Source organism: Schistocerca cancellata, unplaced genomic scaffold, assembly GCF_023864275.1.
Source record: "Schistocerca cancellata isolate TAMUIC-IGC-003103 unplaced genomic scaffold, iqSchCanc2.1 HiC_scaffold_1148, whole genome shotgun sequence".
Classification (NCBI taxonomy): Eukaryota; Metazoa; Arthropoda; class Insecta; order Orthoptera; family Acrididae; genus Schistocerca; species Schistocerca cancellata.
This window is the reverse complement of record NW_026047147.1, coordinates 27,190-42,835: the sequence shown is the minus strand read 5'-3', so window position 1 is coordinate 42,835 and position 15,646 is coordinate 27,190. Positions and strand designations below refer to the sequence as shown.

The 15,646-nt window shown below is 58.8% G+C and overlaps 5 protein-coding genes across 5 annotated transcripts; all 5 read left to right on the top strand.

The window, feature by feature from the left end:
• The first annotated feature begins 2,546 nt into the window (after positions 1 to 2,546).
• LOC126159841 (trophinin-like) lies at positions 2,547 to 3,710 on the top strand. Its single transcript, XM_049916652.1, has one exon. The coding sequence runs from the start codon at positions 2,547 to 2,549 to the stop codon at positions 3,708 to 3,710; it is 1,164 nt and encodes a 387-aa protein (XP_049772609.1).
• A 1,618-nt stretch (positions 3,711 to 5,328) lies between these two features.
• LOC126159840 (uncharacterized) lies at positions 5,329 to 6,135 on the top strand. Its single transcript, XM_049916651.1, has one exon. It carries the CDS (start codon positions 5,329 to 5,331, stop codon positions 6,133 to 6,135), a length of 807 nt encoding a protein of 268 aa, XP_049772608.1.
• A 2,541-nt stretch (positions 6,136 to 8,676) lies between these two features.
• On the top strand, positions 8,677 to 11,213 carry LOC126159839 (ice-structuring glycoprotein-like). The gene is made up of 2 exons (XM_049916650.1): positions 8,677 to 9,769; positions 10,363 to 11,213. Exons 1-2 carry the CDS (start codon positions 8,677 to 8,679, stop codon positions 11,211 to 11,213), a joined length of 1,944 nt encoding a protein of 647 aa, XP_049772607.1.
• A 245-nt stretch (positions 11,214 to 11,458) lies between these two features.
• Positions 11,459 to 12,265, top strand: LOC126159838 (uncharacterized). Its single transcript, XM_049916649.1, has one exon. It carries the CDS (start codon positions 11,459 to 11,461, stop codon positions 12,263 to 12,265), a length of 807 nt encoding a protein of 268 aa, XP_049772606.1.
• Positions 12,266 to 14,206: 1,941 nt separating this feature from the next.
• Positions 14,207 to 14,893, top strand: LOC126159837 (trophinin-like). The gene has a single exon (XM_049916648.1). It carries the CDS (start codon positions 14,207 to 14,209, stop codon positions 14,891 to 14,893), a length of 687 nt encoding a protein of 228 aa, XP_049772605.1.
• Positions 14,894 to 15,646: the final 753 nt, after the last annotated feature.

The following is a 15,646-nucleotide window of genomic DNA, read 5'->3' as shown; positions in this document are numbered from 1 at the left end:
TGCCTTCGCAAGGTGTGCTGCCTTCGCAAGGAGTGCTGCCTTTGCAAGGAGCGCTGCCATCGCAATGAGTGCTGCCTTCGCTAGGAGTGCTGCCTTCGCAAGGAGGGCTGCCTTCGCAAAGAGGGCTGCCTTCGCAGGGAGTGCTGCCTTCGCGAGGGGTAATGCCTTCGCCAGTAGTTCTGCTTTCGCAGGGAGTACTGCCTTTGCAAGGAGTGCTGCCTTCCAAGGAGTGCTGCCTTCGCAAGGAGTGCTCCCTTCGCAAAGAGTGCTGTCTTCGCAAGGAGTGCTGCTTTCGCAATGAGGGCTGCCTTCGCTAGGAGTGCTGCCTTCGCATGGAGTGCTGCTTTCGCAAGGAGTGCTGCCTTCGCAAGGAGTGCTGCCTTCGCACAGAGTGCAGCCTTCGCGCATAGTGCTGCTTTCACATGGAGTGCTTCCTTTGACAGAGTGCTGCCTTCGCAAGGAGTGCTGCCTTCGCAAGGAGTGCTGCCTTCGCAGGGAGTGTTGCCTTTGCAAGGAGTGTTGCCTTCGCAACGAGTGCTGCGTTCACAACGAGTGCTGCCTTCGCAAGGAGTGCTGCCTTCGCAAGGAGTGTTGCCTTCGCAAGTAGTACTGCCTTCGCAAGGAGTGCTGCCTTCGCAAGGAGTGCTTCCTTCCAAGGAGTGCTGCCTGCGCTAGAAGTGCTAACTTCGCACGGAGGGCTGCCTTCGCAAGAAGGGCTCCCTTCGCAGAGAGTGCTGCTTTGCAAGGGGTAATGCCTTTGCAAGTGCTGCTGCCTTCGCAGGGAGTACTGCCTTTGCAACGAGTGCTGCCTTCCAATGAGTGCTGCCTTTGCAAGGAGTGCTGCCTTTGCAAGGAGTGCTGCCTTCGCAAGGAGTGCTGCCTTCGCAAGGAGTAGTGCCTTCGCAACGAGGGCTGCCTTTGTAGGGAGTGCTGTCTTCGCAAGGGGTTTTGTCTTCGCCAGGAGTGCTGCCTTTGCAAGGAGTGCTGCCTTTGCAAGGAGTGCTGCCTTTGCAAGGAGTGCTGCCTTCGCAAGGAGAAATGCCTTCGCAAGGAGTGCTGCCTTCGCAAGGAGTGCTGCCTTTGCACAGAGCGCTGCCTTTGCAGGGAGTGCTGCCATTGCACAGAGTGCTGCCTCCGCAAGGAGTGCTCCCTTTGCATGAACTGTTGCCTTCGCAAGGAGTGTTGCCTTCGCAAGGAGTGCTGCCTTTGCAAGGAGTGCTGCCTTCGCAAGGAGTGCTGCCTTCGCAAGGAGTGCTGCCTTCGCAAGGAGTGCTGCCTTCGCAGTGAGTGCTGCCTTTGCATAGAGTGCTGCCTTCACGCGGAATGCTGCCTTCGCTACGAGTGATGCCTTCGCACGTAGTGCTGCCTTCGCAAGGAGTGCTGCCTTCGCAAGGAGTGGTGCCTTCGCAAGGAGTGCTGCCTTTGCACAGAGTGCTGCCTTTGCACAGAGTGCTGACTTTGCACAGAGTGCTGCCTTTGCACAGAGTGCTGCCTTTGCACAGAGTGCTGCCTTTGCACAGAGTGCTGCCTTTGCACAGAGTGCTGCCTTTGCTAGGAGTGCTGCCTTTGCTAGGAGTGCTGCCTTGGCAGGGAGTGCTGGCTTCGCACGGAGTGTTGCCTTCGCTAAGAGTGCTGCCTTCGCTAGGAGTGCTGCCTTCGCGCGGAGTGCTGCCTTCGCTAGGAGTGTTGCCTTCGCACGTAGTGCTGCCTTCGCAAGGAGTGCTGCCTTCGCAAGGAGTGCTGCCTTCGCAAGGAGTGCTGCCTTTGCACAGAGTGCTGCATTTGCACAGAGTGCTGCCTTTGCACAGAGTGCTGCCTAAGCACAGAGTGCTGCCTGTGCACAGAGTGCTGCCTTTGCACAGAGTGCTGCCTTCGCAAGGAGTGCTGCCTTCGCAGCGAGTGCTGCCTTTGCACAGTGCTGCCTTCGCAAGGAGTGCTGCCTTAGCAAGGAGTGCTGCCTTCGCAAGGAGTGCTGCCTTTGCACAGAGTGCTGCCTTCGCAAGGAGTGCTTCCTTCGCAAGGAGTGCAGCCTTCGCAAGGAGTGATGCCTTCGCAAGGAGTGCTTCCTTCCAAGAAGTGCTGCCTTCGCAAGGAGTGCTGCCTTCGCAAGGAGTGCTGCCTTCGCAGGGAGTACTGCCTTTGCATGGAGTGCTGCATTCCAAGTAGTGCTGCCTGCAAAAGGAGCGCTGCCTTCACAAGGAGTGCTGCCTTCGCAAGGAGTGCTGCCCTCGCAAGGAGTGTTCCCTTCGCACGGAGTGCTGCCTTCGCACGGAGTGCTGCCTTCCCACGGAGTGCTGCCTTTGCACAGAGAGCTGCATTCGCAGGGTGTGGTGCCTTCGCATGAAGTGCTGCCTTCGCAAGGTGTGCAGCCTTCGCTAGGAGTGCTGCCTTCAAAAGGAGTGCTGCCTTCGCAAGGAGTACCGCCTTCGAAAGGAGTGCTGCCTTCACAAGGAGTGCTGCCTTCGCTAGGAGTGTTGTCTTCGCACTGAGGGCTGCCTTCGAGAGGAGGGCTGCCATCGCAGGGAGTGCTGCCTTCGCAAGGGGTAATGCATTTTCAAGTAGTGCTGCCTTCTCAGGGAGTACTGCCTTTGCAACGAGTGCTGCCTCCCAATGAGTGCTGCCTCCCAATGAGTTCTGCCTTCGCAAGGAGTGCTGCCTTCGCAAGGAGTGCTGCCTTCGCAAGGAGTGCTGCCTTCGCAAGGAGTGCAGCCTTCGCAATGAGAGCTGCCTTTGCAGGGAGTGCTGCCTTCGCAACGGCTGGTGCCTTTGCAAGGTGTGCTGCCTTTGCAAGGAGTGCTGCCTTCGCTAGGAGTGCTGCCCTTCTAAGGAGAGCTGGCTTCGCAAGGAGTGCTGCCATCGTTAGGAGTGCTGCTTTCGCAAGGAGGGCTGACTTTGCAGGGAGTGCTGCCTTTGCAGGGAGTGCTGCCTTCGCAAGGAGTGCTGCCTTCACAAGGAGTGCTGCCTTCGCAGGGAGTGCTGCATCCACAAGGAGTGCTGCCTTCGCAAGCAGTGCCGCCTTAGCAAAGAGTGCTGCCTTTGCAAGGAGCGCTGCCATCGCAAGGACTGTTGCCTTCGCTAGGAGTGCTGCCTTCGCAAGGAGTGCTGCCTTCACAAGGAGTCCTGCCTTCGCAGGGAGTGCTGCCTTCGCAAGGAGTGCTGCCTTCGCAAAAAGTGCTGCCTTCGCAAGGAGTGCTGCCTTCCCAAGGAGTGCTGCCTTCCCAAGGAGTGCTGCCTTCCCAAGGAGTGCTGCCTTCCCAAGGAGTGCTGCCTTCCCAAGGAGTACTGCCATCGCAAGGAGTGCTGCCTTTGCAAGGAGTGCTGCCTTCGCAAGGAGTGCTGCCTTCGCAAGGAGTGCTGCCTTCGCAAGGAGTGCTGCCTTTGCAAGGAGTGCTGCGTTCAGAATGAGTGGTGCCTCCGCAAGGGGTGCTGCCTTCGCAAGGAGTGCTGCCTTTGCAAGGAGTACTGCCTTCGCAAAGTGTGCTGCCTTCGCTAGGAGTGTTGCCCTCGCAAAGAGGGCTGCTTTCGCAAGGAGGGCTGCCTTCGCAGGGAGTGCTGCCTTCACTAGGAAGGCTGTCTTCGCAAGGAGGGCTGCCTTCGAGAGGAGGGCTGCCTTCGCAGGGAGTGCTGCCTTCGCAAGGGGTAATGACTTCGCAAGTAGTGCTGCCTTCTCAGGAAGTACTGCCTTTGCAACGAGTGCTGCCTTCCAATGAGTACTGACTTCGCAAGGTGTGCTGCTTTCGCAAGGAGGGCTGCCTTCGCAGGGAGTGCTGCCTTTGCAGGGAGTACTGCCTTCACAAGGAGTGGTGCATTCGCAAGGAGTGCTGCCTTCGCAGGGAGTGCTGCATCCGCAAGGATTGCTGCCTTCACAAGGTGTGCTGCCTTCGCAAGGAGTGCTGCCTTTGCAAGGAGGGCTACTATCGCAAGGAGTGCTGCCTTCGCTACGAGTGCTGCCTTCGCAAGGAGGGCTGCCTTCGCAAACAGGGAGTACCGCCTTTGCAACGAGTGCTGCCTTCCAATGAGTGCTGCCTTTGCAAGGAGTGCTGCCTTCGCAAGGAGTGCTGCCTTCGCAAGGAGTGCTCCCTTCGCAACGAGGGCTGCCTTTGTAGGGAGTGCTGTCTTCCTAAGGGGTTTTGCCTTCGCCAGGAGTGCTGCCTTTGCAAGGAGTTCTGCCTTCGCAAGGAGAAATGCCTTCGCATAGAGTGCTGCCTTTGCACAGAGCGCTGCCTTTGCAGGGAGTGCTGCCTTTGCACAGAGTGCTGCCTCCGCCAGGAGTGCTGCCTTTGCATGGACTGTTGCCTTCGCAAGGAGTGCTGCCTTCGCAAGGAGTGCTGCCTTTGCAAGGATTGCTCCCTTCGCAACGAGGGCTGCCTTTGTAGGGAGTGCTGTCTTCCTAAGGGGTTTTGCCTTCGCCAGGAGTGCTGCCTTTGCAAGGAGTTCTGCCTTCGCAAGGAGTGCTGCCTTCGCAAGGAGTGCTGCCTTTGCACAGAGCGCTGCCTTTGCAGGGAGTGCTGCCTTTGCACAGAGTGCTGCCTCCGCCAGGAGTGCTGCCTTTGCATGGACTGTTGCCTTCGCAAGGAGTGCTGCCTTCGCAAGGAGTGCTGCCTTTGCAAGGATTGCTGCCTTCGCTAGGAGTGCTGCCTTCGCTAGGAGTGCTGCCTTCGCTAGGAGTGCTGCCTTCGCTAGGAGTGCTGCCTTTGCTAGGAGTGCTGCCTTCGCAGGGATTGCTGCCTACGCAGGGAGTGCTGCCTACACAAGGAGAGCTGCCATCACAAGGAGTGCTGCCTTCGCAAGGAGTGCTGCCTTCGCAAGGAGTGCTGCTTTCGCACGGAGTGCAGCCTTTGCACATAGTGCTGCCTTCACACGGAATGCTTCCTTTGACAGAGTGCTGCCTTCGCAAGGAGGGCTGCCTTCGCAGGGAGAGCTGCCTACGCAGGGAGTGCTGCCTTCGCAAGGAGTGCTGCCTTTGCAAGGAGTGCTGCCTTCGCAAGGAGTGCTGCCTTCGCAAGGAGTGCTGCCTTCGCAAGGAGCGCTGCCTTCGCAAGGAGTGCTAACTTCGCACGGAGTGCAGCCTTCGCACAGATAGCTAGCCTTCACACGGAGTGCAGCCTACGCACAGTGTGCTGCCTTCGCAATGAGGGCTGCCTTTGCAGCGAGTTCTGGCTTCGCAAGGGGTGGTGCCTTCGCAAGGAGTGCTGCCTCTGCAAGGAGTGCTGCCTTCGTAAGGAGATATGCCTTCGCAAGGAGTGCTTCCCTCGCTACGAGTGCTGCCCTTCTAAGGAGAGCTGCCTTCGCAAGGAGTGCTGCCATCACTAGGAGTGCTGCTTCGCAATGAGGGCTGCCTTCGCAGGGAGTGCTGCCTTTGCAGGGAGTGCTGCCTTTGCAAGGAGTGCTGCCTTCGCAAGGAGTGCAGCCTTCGCACGGAGTGCAGCCTTCGCACGTAGTGCTGCCTTCTCACGGAGTGCTGCCTTTGCACAGAGATCTGCATTCGCAGGGTGTAGTACCCTCGCAAGAAGTGCAGCCTTCGCAAGGTGTGCTGCCTTCGCTAGGAGTGCTGCCTTCAATAGGAGTGCTGCCTTCAAAAGGAGTGCTGCCTTTGCAAGGAGTACTGCCTTCGAAAGGAGTGCTGCCTTTGCAGGGAGTGCTGCCTTCACAAGGAGTGGTGCCTTCGCAAGGAGTAATGCCTTCGCAGGGAGTGCTGCATCTGCAAGGAGTGCTGCCTTTGCAAGGAGTGCTGTCTTCGCAAGGAGTGCTGTCTTCGCAAGGAGTGCTGTCTTTGCAAGGAGCGCTGCCATCGCAAGGAGTGCTTCCTTCGCTAGGAGTGCTGCCTTCGCAAGGAGGGCTGCCTTTGCAATGAGGGCTGCCTTCGCTAGGAGTGCTGCCTTCGCAAGGAGTGCTGCCTTCGCAAGGAGTGCTGCCTTCGCAAGGAGTGCTGCCTTCGCAAGGAGTGCTGCCTTCGCACGGAGTGCAGCCTTCGCACGGAGTGCTTCCTTTGACAGAGTGCTGCCTTCGCAAGGAGTGCTGCCTTCACAAGGAGTGCTGCCTTCGCAAGGAGTGCAGCCTTCGCAAGGTGTGCTGCCTTCGCAAGGAGTGCTGCCTTCCCAAAGAGTGCTGCCTTCCCAAGGAGTGCTGCCTTAGGACGGAGTGCTGCCTTCGCTAGGAGTGCTGCCTTCGTACGGAGTGCAGCCTTCGCAAGGAGGGCTCCCTTCGCAGGGAGTGCTGCCTTCGCAAGGGGTGATGCCTTCGCAAGTACTGCTGCCTTCGCAGGGAGTACTGCCTTTGCAACGAGTGCTGCCTTCCAATGAGTGCTGCCTTCGCAAGGAGTGCTGCCTTCGCACGGAGTGAGGCCTTCGCATGGAGTGCTGCTTTTGCTCAGAGTGCTGCCTTCGCAAGGAGTGCTGCCTTCGCAAGGAGTGCAGCCTTTGCAAGGAGTGCTGCCTTCGCAAGGAGTGCTGCCTTCGCAAGGAGTGCTGCCTTTGCACAGAGTGCTGCCTTTGCAGGGAGTGCTGCCTTTGCACAGAGTGCTGCCTCCGCAAGGAGTGCTGCCTTTCATGGACTGTTGCCTTCGAAAGGAGTGCTGCCTTTGCAAGGATTGCTGCCTTCGCAAGGAGTGCTGCCTTCGCTAGGAGTGCTGCCTTCGCTAGGAGTGCTGCCTTCGCAGGGAGTGTTGCCTACGCAGGGAGTGCTGCCTTCGCAAGGAGAGCTGCCTTCGCAAGGAGAGCAGCCTTCACAAGGAGTGCTGCCTTCGCAAGGAGTGCTGCCTTCGCAAGGGGTGCTGCTTTCGCACAGAGTGCAGCCTTCGCACATAGTGCAGCCTTCGCACATAGTGCTGCCTTCACACGGAGTGCTTCCTTTGACAGAGTGCTGCCTTCGCACGGAGGGCTGCCTTCGCACGGAGGGCTGCCTTCGCAGGGAGTGCTGCCTACGCGGGGAGTGCTGCCTTCGCAGGGAGTGCTGCCTTCGCAAGGAGTGCTGCCTTTGCAAGGAGTGCTGCCTTCGCAAGGAGTGCTGCCTTCGCAAGGAGTGCTGCTTTCGCAAGGAGTGCTGCCTTCGCAAGGAGTGCTGCCTTCGCACATAGTGCTGCCTTCACACGGAGTCCTGCCTTCGCAAGGAGGGCTGCCTTCGCAAAGAGTGCTGCCTTCGCAAGGAGTGCTGCCTATGCACAGAGTGCTGCCTTTGCAGGGAGTGCTGCCTTTGCACAGAGTGCTGCCTCCACAAGGAGTGCTGCCTTTGCATGGACTGTTGCCTTCGCAAGGAGTGCTGCCTTTGCAAGGAGTGCTGCCTTCGCAAGGAGTGCTGCATTCGCAAGGAGTGCTGCATTCGCAAGGAGTGCTGCTTTCGCACAGAGTGCAGCCTTCGCACATAGTGCTGCCTTCACACAGAGTGCTTCCTTTGACAGAGTGCTGCCTTCGCACGGAGGCCTGCCTTCGCAGGGAGTGCTGCCTATGCAGGGAGTGCTGCCTTTGCAAGGAGTGTTGCCTTCGCAAGGAGTGCTGCCTTCGCAAAGAGTGCTGCCTTCGCCAGGAGTGCTGCCTTCGCACGGAGTGCAGCCTTCGCACATAGTGCTGCCTTCGCACGGAGTACTGCCTTTGCACAGAGATCTGCATTCGCAGGGAGTGGTGACTTCGCATGAAGTGCTGCCTTCGCAAGGAATGCTGCCTTCGCTAGGAGTGCTGCCTTCGCAAGGAGTGCTGCCATCGCAAGGAGTGCTGCCTTCGCACGGAGTGCAGCCTTCGCACGTAGTGCTGCCTTCCCACGGAGTGCTGCCTTTGCACAGAGATCTGCATTCGCAGGGTGTGGTGCCTTCGCAAGAAGTGCTGCCTTCGCAAGGTGTGCTGCCTTCGCTAGGAGTCCTGCCTTCAAAAGGAGTGCTGCCTTCGCAAGGAGTACTGCCTTCGAAAGGAGTGCTGCCTTCGCAAGGAGTGCTGCCTTCGCTAGGAGTGTTGTCTTCGCAAGGAGGGCTGCCTTCGAGAGGAGGGCTGCCTTCACAGGGAGTGCTGCCTTCGCAAGGGGTAACGCATTCGCAAGTAGTGCTGCCTTCTCAGAGAGTACTGCCTTTGCAACAAGTGCTGCCTCCCAATGAGTGCTGCCTTCGCAGGGAGTGCTGCCTTCGCAAGGAGTGCTGCCTTCGCAAGGAGTGCTGCCTTCGCAAGGAGTGCTGCCTTCGCAATGAGGGCTGCCCTTAGAGGGAGTGCTGCCTTCGCAAGGGGTGGTGCCTTCGCAAGGAGTGCTGCCTTTGCAAGGAGTGCTGCCTTCGCAGGGAGTACTGCCTTTGCATGGAGTGCTGCATTCCAAGTAGTGCTGCCTGCAAAAGGAGCGCTGCCTTCACAAGGAGTGCTGCCTTCGCAAGGAGTGCTGCCCTCGCAAGGAGTGTTCCCTTCGCACGGAGTGCTGCCTTCGCACGGAGTGCTGCCTTCCCACGGAGTGCTGCCTTTGCACAGAGAGCTGCATTCGCAGGGTGTGGTGCCTTCGCATGAAGTGCTGCCTTCGCAAGGTGTGCAGCCTTCGCTAGGAGTGCTGCCTTCAAAAGGAGTGCTGCCTTCGCAAGGAGTACCGCCTTCGAAAGGAGTGCTGCCTTCACAAGGAGTGCTGCCTTCGCTAGGAGTGTTGTCTTCGCACTGAGGGCTGCCTTCGAGAGGAGGGCTGCCATCGCAGGGAGTGCTGCCTTCGCAAGGGGTAATGCATTTTCAAGTAGTGCTGCCTTCTCAGGGAGTACTGCCTTTGCAACGAGTGCTGCCTCCCAATGAGTGCTGCCTCCCAATGAGTTCTGCCTTCGCAAGGAGTGCTGCCTTCGCAAGGAGTGCTGCCTTCGCAAGGAGTGCTGCCTTCGCAAGGAGTGCAGCCTTCGCAATGAGAGCTGCCTTTGCAGGGAGTGCTGCCTTCGCAACGGCTGGTGCCTTTGCAAGGTGTGCTGCCTTTGCAAGGAGTGCTGCCTTCGCTAGGAGTGCTGCCCTTCTAAGGAGAGCTGGCTTCGCAAGGAGTGCTGCCATCGTTAGGAGTGCTGCTTTCGCAAGGAGGGCTGACTTTGCAGGGAGTGCTGCCTTTGCAGGGAGTGCTGCCTTCGCAAGGAGTGCTGCCTTCACAAGGAGTGCTGCCTTCGCAGGGAGTGCTGCATCCACAAGGAGTGCTGCCTTCGCAAGCAGTGCCGCCTTAGCAAAGAGTGCTGCCTTTGCAAGGAGCGCTGCCATCGCAAGGACTGTTGCCTTCGCTAGGAGTGCTGCCTTCGCAAGGAGTGCTGCCTTCACAAGGAGTCCTGCCTTCGCAGGGAGTGCTGCCTTCGCAAGGAGTGCTGCCTTCGCAAAAAGTGCTGCCTTCGCAAGGAGTGCTGCCTTCCCAAGGAGTGCTGCCTTCCCAAGGAGTGCTGCCTTCCCAAGGAGTGCTGCCTTCCCAAGGAGTGCTGCCTTCCCAAGGAGTACTGCCATCGCAAGGAGTGCTGCCTTTGCAAGGAGTGCTGCCTTCGCAAGGAGTGCTGCCTTCGCAAGGAGTGCTGTCTTCGCAAGGAGTGCTGCCTTTGCAAGGAGTGCTGCGTTCAGAATGAGTGGTGCCTCCGCAAGGGGTGCTGCCTTCGCAAGGAGTGCTGCCTTTGCAAGGAGTACTGCCTTCGCAAAGTGTGCTGCCTTCGCTAGGAGTGTTGCCCTCGCAAAGAGGGCTGCTTTCGCAAGGAGGGCTGCCTTCGCAGGGAGTGCTGCCTTCACTAGGAAGGCTGTCTTCGCAAGGAGGGCTGCCTTCGAGAGGAGGGCTGCCTTCGCAGGGAGTGCTGCCTTCGCAAGGGGTAATGACTTCGCAAGTAGTGCTGCCTTCTCAGGAAGTACTGCCTTTGCAACGAGTGCTGCCTTCCAATGAGTACTGACTTCGCAAGGTGTGCTGCTTTCGCAAGGAGGGCTGCCTTCGCAGGGAGTGCTGCCTTTGCAGGGAGTACTGCCTTCACAAGGAGTGGTGCATTCGCAAGGAGTGCTGCCTTCGCAGGGAGTGCTGCATCCGCAAGGATTGCTGCCTTCACAAGGTGTGCTGCCTTCGCAAGGAGTGCTGCCTTTGCAAGGAGGGCTACTATCGCAAGGAGTGCTGCCTTCGCTACGAGTGATGCCTTCGCAAGGAGGGCTGCCTTCGCAAACAGGGAGTACCGCCTTTGCAACGAGTGCTGCCTTCCAATGAGTGCTGCCTTTGCAAGGAGTGCTGCCTTCGCAAGGAGTGCTGCCTTCGCAAGGAGTGCTCCCTTCGCAACGAGGGCTGCCTTTGTAGGGAGTGCTGTCTTCCTAAGGGGTTTTGCCTTCGCCAGGAGTGCTGCCTTTGCAAGGAGTTCTGCCTTCGCAAGGAGAAATGCCTTCGCATAGAGTGCTGCCTTTGCACAGAGCGCTGCCTTTGCAGGGAGTGCTGCCTTTGCACAGAGTGCTGCCTCCGCCAGGAGTGCTGCCTTTGCATGGACTGTTGCCTTCGCAAGGTGTGCTGCCTTCGCAAGGAGTGCTGCCTTTGCAAGGATTGCTCCCTTCGCAACGAGGGCTGCCTTTGTAGGGAGTGCTGTCTTCCTAAGGGGTTTTGCCTTCGCCAGGAGTGCTGCCTTTGCAAGGAGTTCTGCCTTCGCAAGGAGTGCTGCCTTCGCAAGGAGTGCTGCCTTTGCACAGAGCGCTGCCTTTGCAGGGAGTGCTGCCTTTGCACAGAGTGCTGCCTCCGCCAGGAGTGCTGCCTTTGCATGGACTGTTGCCTTCGCAAGGAGTGCTGCCTTCGCAAGGAGTGCTGCCTTTGCAAGGATTGCTGCCTTCGCTAGGAGTGCTGCCTTCGCTAGGAGTGCTGCCTTCGCTAGGAGTGCTGCCTTCGCTAGGAGTGCTGCCTTTGCTAGGAGTGCTGCCTTCGCAGGGATTGCTGCCTACGCAGGGAGTGCTGCCTACACAAGGAGAGCTGCCATCACAAGGAGTGCTGCCTTCGCAAGGAGTGCTGCCTTCGCAAGGAGTGCTGCTTTCGCACGGAGTGCAGCCTTTGCACATAGTGCTGCCTTCACACGGAATGCTTCCTTTGACAGAGTGCTGCCTTCGCAAGGAGGGCTGCCTTCGCAGGGAGAGCTGCCTACGCAGGGAGTGCTGCCTTCGCAAGGAGTGCTGCCTTTGCAAGGAGTGCTGCCTTCGCAAGGAGTGCTGCCTTCGCAAGGAGTGCTGCCTTCGCAAGGAGCGCTGCCTTCGCAAGGAGTGCTAACTTCGCACGGAGTGCAGCCTTCGCACAGATAGCTAGCCTTCACACGGAGTGCAGCCTACGCACAGTGTGCTGCCTTCGCAATGAGGGCTGCCTTTGCAGCGAGTGCTGGCTTCGCAAGGGGTGGTGCCTTCGCAAGGAGTGCTGCCTCTGCAAGGAGTGCTGCCTTCGTAAGGAGATATGCCTTCGCAAGGAGTGCTTCCCTCGCTACGAGTGCTGCCCTTCTAAGGAGAGCTGCCTTCGCAAGGAGTGCTGCCATCACTAGGAGTGCTGCTTCGCAATGAGGGCTGCCTTCGCAGGGAGTGCTGCCTTTGCAGGGAGTGCTGCCTTTGCAAGGAGTGCTGCCTTCGCAAGGAGTGCAGCCTTCGCACGGAGTGCAGCCTTCGCACGTAGTGCTGCCTTCTCACGGAGTGCTGCCTTTGCACAGAGATCTGCATTCGCAGGGTGTAGTACCCTCGCAAGAAGTGCAGCCTTCGCAAGGTGTGCTGCCTTCGCTAGGAGTGCTGCCTTCAATAGGAGTGCTGCCTTCAAAAGGAGTGCTGCCTTTGCAAGGAGTACTGCCTTCGAAAGGAGTGCTGCCTTTGCAGGGAGTGCTGCCTTCACAAGGAGTGGTGCCTTCGCAAGGAGTAATGCCTTCGCAGGGAGTGCTGCATCTGCAAGGAGTGCTGCCTTTGCAAGGAGTGCTGTCTTCGCAAGGAGTGCTGTCTTCGCAAGGAGTGCTGTCTTTGCAAGGAGCGCTGCCATCGCAAGGAGTGCTTCCTTCGCTAGGAGTGCTGCCTTCGCAAGGAGGGCTGCCTTTGCAATGAGGGCTGCCTTCGCTAGGAGTGCTGCCTTCGCAAGGAGTGCTGCCTTCGCAAGGAGTGCTGCCTTCGCAAGGAGTGCTGCCTTCGCAAGGAGTGCTGCCTTCGCACGGAGTGCAGCCTTCGCACGGAGTGCTTCCTTTGACAGAGTGCTGCCTTCGCAAGGAGTGCTGCCTTCACAAGGAGTGCTGCCTTCGCAAGGAGTGCAGCCTTCGCAAGGTGTGCTGCCTTCGCAAGGAGTGCTGCCTTCCCAAAGAGTGCTGCCTTCCCAAGGAGTGCTGCCTTAGGACGGAGTGCTGCCTTCGCTAGGAGTGCTGCCTTCGTACGGAGTGCAGCCTTCGCAAGGAGGGCTCCCTTCGCAGGGAGTGCTGCCTTCGCAAGGGGTGATGCCTTCGCAAGTACTGCTGCCTTCGCAGGGAGTACTGCCTTTGCAACGAGTGCTGCCTTCCAATGAGTGCTGCCTTCGCAAGGAGTGCTGCCTTCGCACGGAGTGAGGCCTTCGCATGGAGTGCTGCTTTTGCTCAGAGTGCTGCCTTCGCAAGGAGTGCTGCCTTCGCAAGGAGTGCAGCCTTTGCAAGGAGTGCTGCCTTCGCAAGGAGTGCTGCCTTCGCAAGGAGTGCTGCCTTTGCACAGAGTGCTGCCTTTGCAGGGAGTGCTGCCTTTGCACAGAGTGCTGCCTCCGCAAGGAGTGCTGCCTTTCATGGACTGTTGCCTTCGAAAGGAGTGCTGCCTTTGCAAGGATTGCTGCCTTCGCAAGGAGTGCTGCCTTCGCTAGGAGTGCTGCCTTCGCTAGGAGTGCTGCCTTCGCAGGGAGTGTTGCCTACGCAGGGAGTGCTGCCTTCGCAAGGAGAGCTGCCTTCGCAAGGAGAGCAGCCTTCACAAGGAGTGCTGCCTTCGCAAGGAGTGCTGCCTTCGCAAGGGGTGCTGCTTTCGCACAGAGTGCAGCCTTCGCACATAGTGCAGCCTTCGCACATAGTGCTGCCTTCACACGGAGTGCTTCCTTTGACAGAGTGCTGCCTTCGCACGGAGGGCTGCCTTCGCACGGAGGGCTGCCTTCGCAGGGAGTGCTGCCTACGCGGGGAGTGCTGCCTTCGCAGGGAGTGCTGCCTTCGCAAGGAGTGCTGCCTTTGCAAGGAGTGCTGCCTTCGCAAGGAGTGCTGCCTTCGCAAGGAGTGCTGCTTTCGCAAGGAGTGCTGCCTTCGCAAGGAGTGCTGCCTTCGCACATAGTGCTGCCTTCACACGGAGTCCTGCCTTCGCAAGGAGGGCTGCCTTCGCAAAGAGTGCTGCCTTCGCAAGGAGTGCTGCCTATGCACAGAGTGCTGCCTTTGCAGGGAGTGCTGCCTTTGCACAGAGTGCTGCCTCCACAAGGAGTGCTGCCTTTGCATGGACTGTTGCCTTCGCAAGGAGTGCTGCCTTTGCAAGGAGTGCTGCCTTCGCAAGGAGTGCTGCATTCGCAAGGAGTGCTGCATTCGCAAGGAGTGCTGCTTTCGCACAGAGTGCAGCCTTCGCACATAGTGCTGCCTTCACACAGAGTGCTTCCTTTGACAGAGTGCTGCCTTCGCACGGAGGCCTGCCTTCGCAGGGAGTGCTGCCTATGCAGGGAGTGCTGCCTTTGCAAGGAGTGTTGCCTTCGCAAGGAGTGCTGCCTTCGCAAAGAGTGCTGCCTTCGCCAGGAGTGCTGCCTTCGCACGGAGTGCAGCCTTCGCACATAGTGCTGCCTTCGCACGGAGTGCTGCCTTTGCACAGAGATCTGCATTCGCAGGGAGTGGTGACTTCGCATGAAGTGCTGCCTTCGCAAGGAATGCTGCCTTCGCTAGGAGTGCTGCCTTCGCAAGGAGTGCTGCCATCGCAAGGAGTGCTGCCTTCGCACGGAGTGCAGCCTTCGCACGTAGTGCTGCCTTCCCACGGAGTGCTGCCTTTGCACAGAGATCTGCATTCGCAGGGTGTGGTGCCTTCGCAAGAAGTGCTGCCTTCGCAAGGTGTGCTGCCTTCGCTAGGAGTCCTGCCTTCAAAAGGAGTGCTGCCTTCGCAAGGAGTACTGCCTTCGAAAGGAGTGCTGCCTTCGCAAGGAGTGCTGCCTTCGCTAGGAGTGTTGTCTTCGCAAGGAGGGCTGCCTTCGAGAGGAGGGCTGCCTTCACAGGGAGTGCTGCCTTCGCAAGGGGTAACGCATTCGCAAGTAGTGCTGCCTTCTCAGAGAGTACTGCCTTTGCAACAAGTGCTGCCTCCCAATGAGTGCTGCCTTCGCAGGGAGTGCTGCCTTCGCAAGGAGTGCTGCCTTCGCAAGGAGTGCTGCCTTCGCAAGGAGTGCTGCCTTCGCAATGAGGGCTGCCCTTAGAGGGAGTGCTGCCTTCGCAAGGGGTGGTGCCTTCGCAAGGAGTGCTGCCTTTGCAAGGAGTGCTGCCTTCGCAAGGAGTGCTGCCTTCGCTAGGAGTGCTGCCCTTCTAAGGAGTGCTGGCTTCCCAAGGAGTGCTGCCATCGCTAGGAGTGCTGCTTTCGCAAGGAGGGCAGACTTCGCAAGAAGTGCTGCCTTTGCAGGGAGTGCTGCCTTCGCAAGGAGTGGTGCCTTCGCAAGGAGTGCTGCCTTCGCAGGGAGTGCTGCATCCGCAAGGAGTGCTGCCTTCGCAAGGAGTGCTGCCTTCGCAAGGAGTGCTGCCTTTGCAAGGAGCGCTGCCATCGCAAGGAGTGCTGCCTTCGCTAGGAGTGCTGCCTTCGCAAGGAGGGCTGCCTTCGCAAAGAGGGCTGCCTTCGCAGGGAGTGCTGCCTTCGCAAGGGGTAATGCCTTCGCAAGAAGTTCTGCTTTCGCAGGGAGTACTGCCTTTGCAAGGAGTGCTGCCTTCCAAGAAGTGCTGCCTTTGCAAGAAGTGCTCCCTTCGCAAAGAGTGCTGCCTTCGCAAGGAGTGCTGCCTTCACAATGAGGGCTGCCTTCGCTAGGAGTGCTGCCTTCGCAAGGAGTGCTGCCTTTGCAAGGAGTACTCCTTCGAAAGGAGTGCTGCCTTCGCAAGGAGTGCTGCCTTTGCAAGGAGTGCTGCCTTCGGAAGGAGTGCTGCATTCGCAAGGAGTGCTGCTTTCGCACGGAGTGCAGCCTTCGCACATAATGCTGCCTTCACACGGAGTGCTTCCTTTTACAGAGTGCTGCCTTCGCACGGAGGCCTGCCTTCGCAGGGAGTGCTGCCTACGCAGGGAGTGCTGCCTTCACAAGGAGTGTTGCCTTCGCAAGGAGTGTTGCCTTCGCAAGGAGTGCTGCCTTCGCAAGGAGTGCTGCCTTCGCACGGAGTGCAGCCTTCGCACGTAGTGCTGCCTTCGCACGGAGTGCTGCCTTTGCACAGAGATCTGCATTCGCAGGGAGTGGTGCCTTCGCATGAAGTGCTGCCTTCGCAAGGAGTGCTGTCTTCGCAAGGAGTGCTGTCTTCGCAAGGAGTGCTGCCATCGCAAGGAGTGCTGCCTTCGCACGGAGTGCAGCCTTCGCACGTAGTGCTGCCTTCCCACGGAGTGCTGCCTTTGCAAAGAGATCTGCATTCGCAAGGTGTGCTGCCTTCGCTAGGAGTCCTGCCTTCAAAAGGAGTGCTGCCTTCGCAAGGAGTACTGCCTTCGAAAGGACTGCTGCCTTCGCAAGGAGTGCTGCCTTCGCTAGGAGTGTTGTCTTCGCAAGGAGGGCTGCCTTCGAGAGG

Coding starts and splice junctions, on each gene's coding strand:
- LOC126159837 (XM_049916648.1), top strand. CDS start 14,207: ATGAGTGCTGCCTTCGCAGGGAGTGCTGCCTTCGCAAGGAGTGCTGCC.
- LOC126159841 (XM_049916652.1), top strand. CDS start 2,547: ATGCATTTTCAAGTAGTGCTGCCTTCTCAGGGAGTACTGCCTTTGCAA.
- LOC126159839 (XM_049916650.1), top strand. CDS start 8,677: ATGCATTTTCAAGTAGTGCTGCCTTCTCAGGGAGTACTGCCTTTGCAA. Junction 9,770..10,362: donor GAGTGCTGCCTTCGCAAGGG/GTAATGACTTCG, acceptor CTGCCTTTGCAG/GGAGTGCTGCCTTTGCACAG.
- LOC126159840 (XM_049916651.1), top strand. CDS start 5,329: ATGAGGGCTGCCTTCGCAGGGAGTGCTGCCTTTGCAGGGAGTGCTGCC.
- LOC126159838 (XM_049916649.1), top strand. CDS start 11,459: ATGAGGGCTGCCTTCGCAGGGAGTGCTGCCTTTGCAGGGAGTGCTGCC.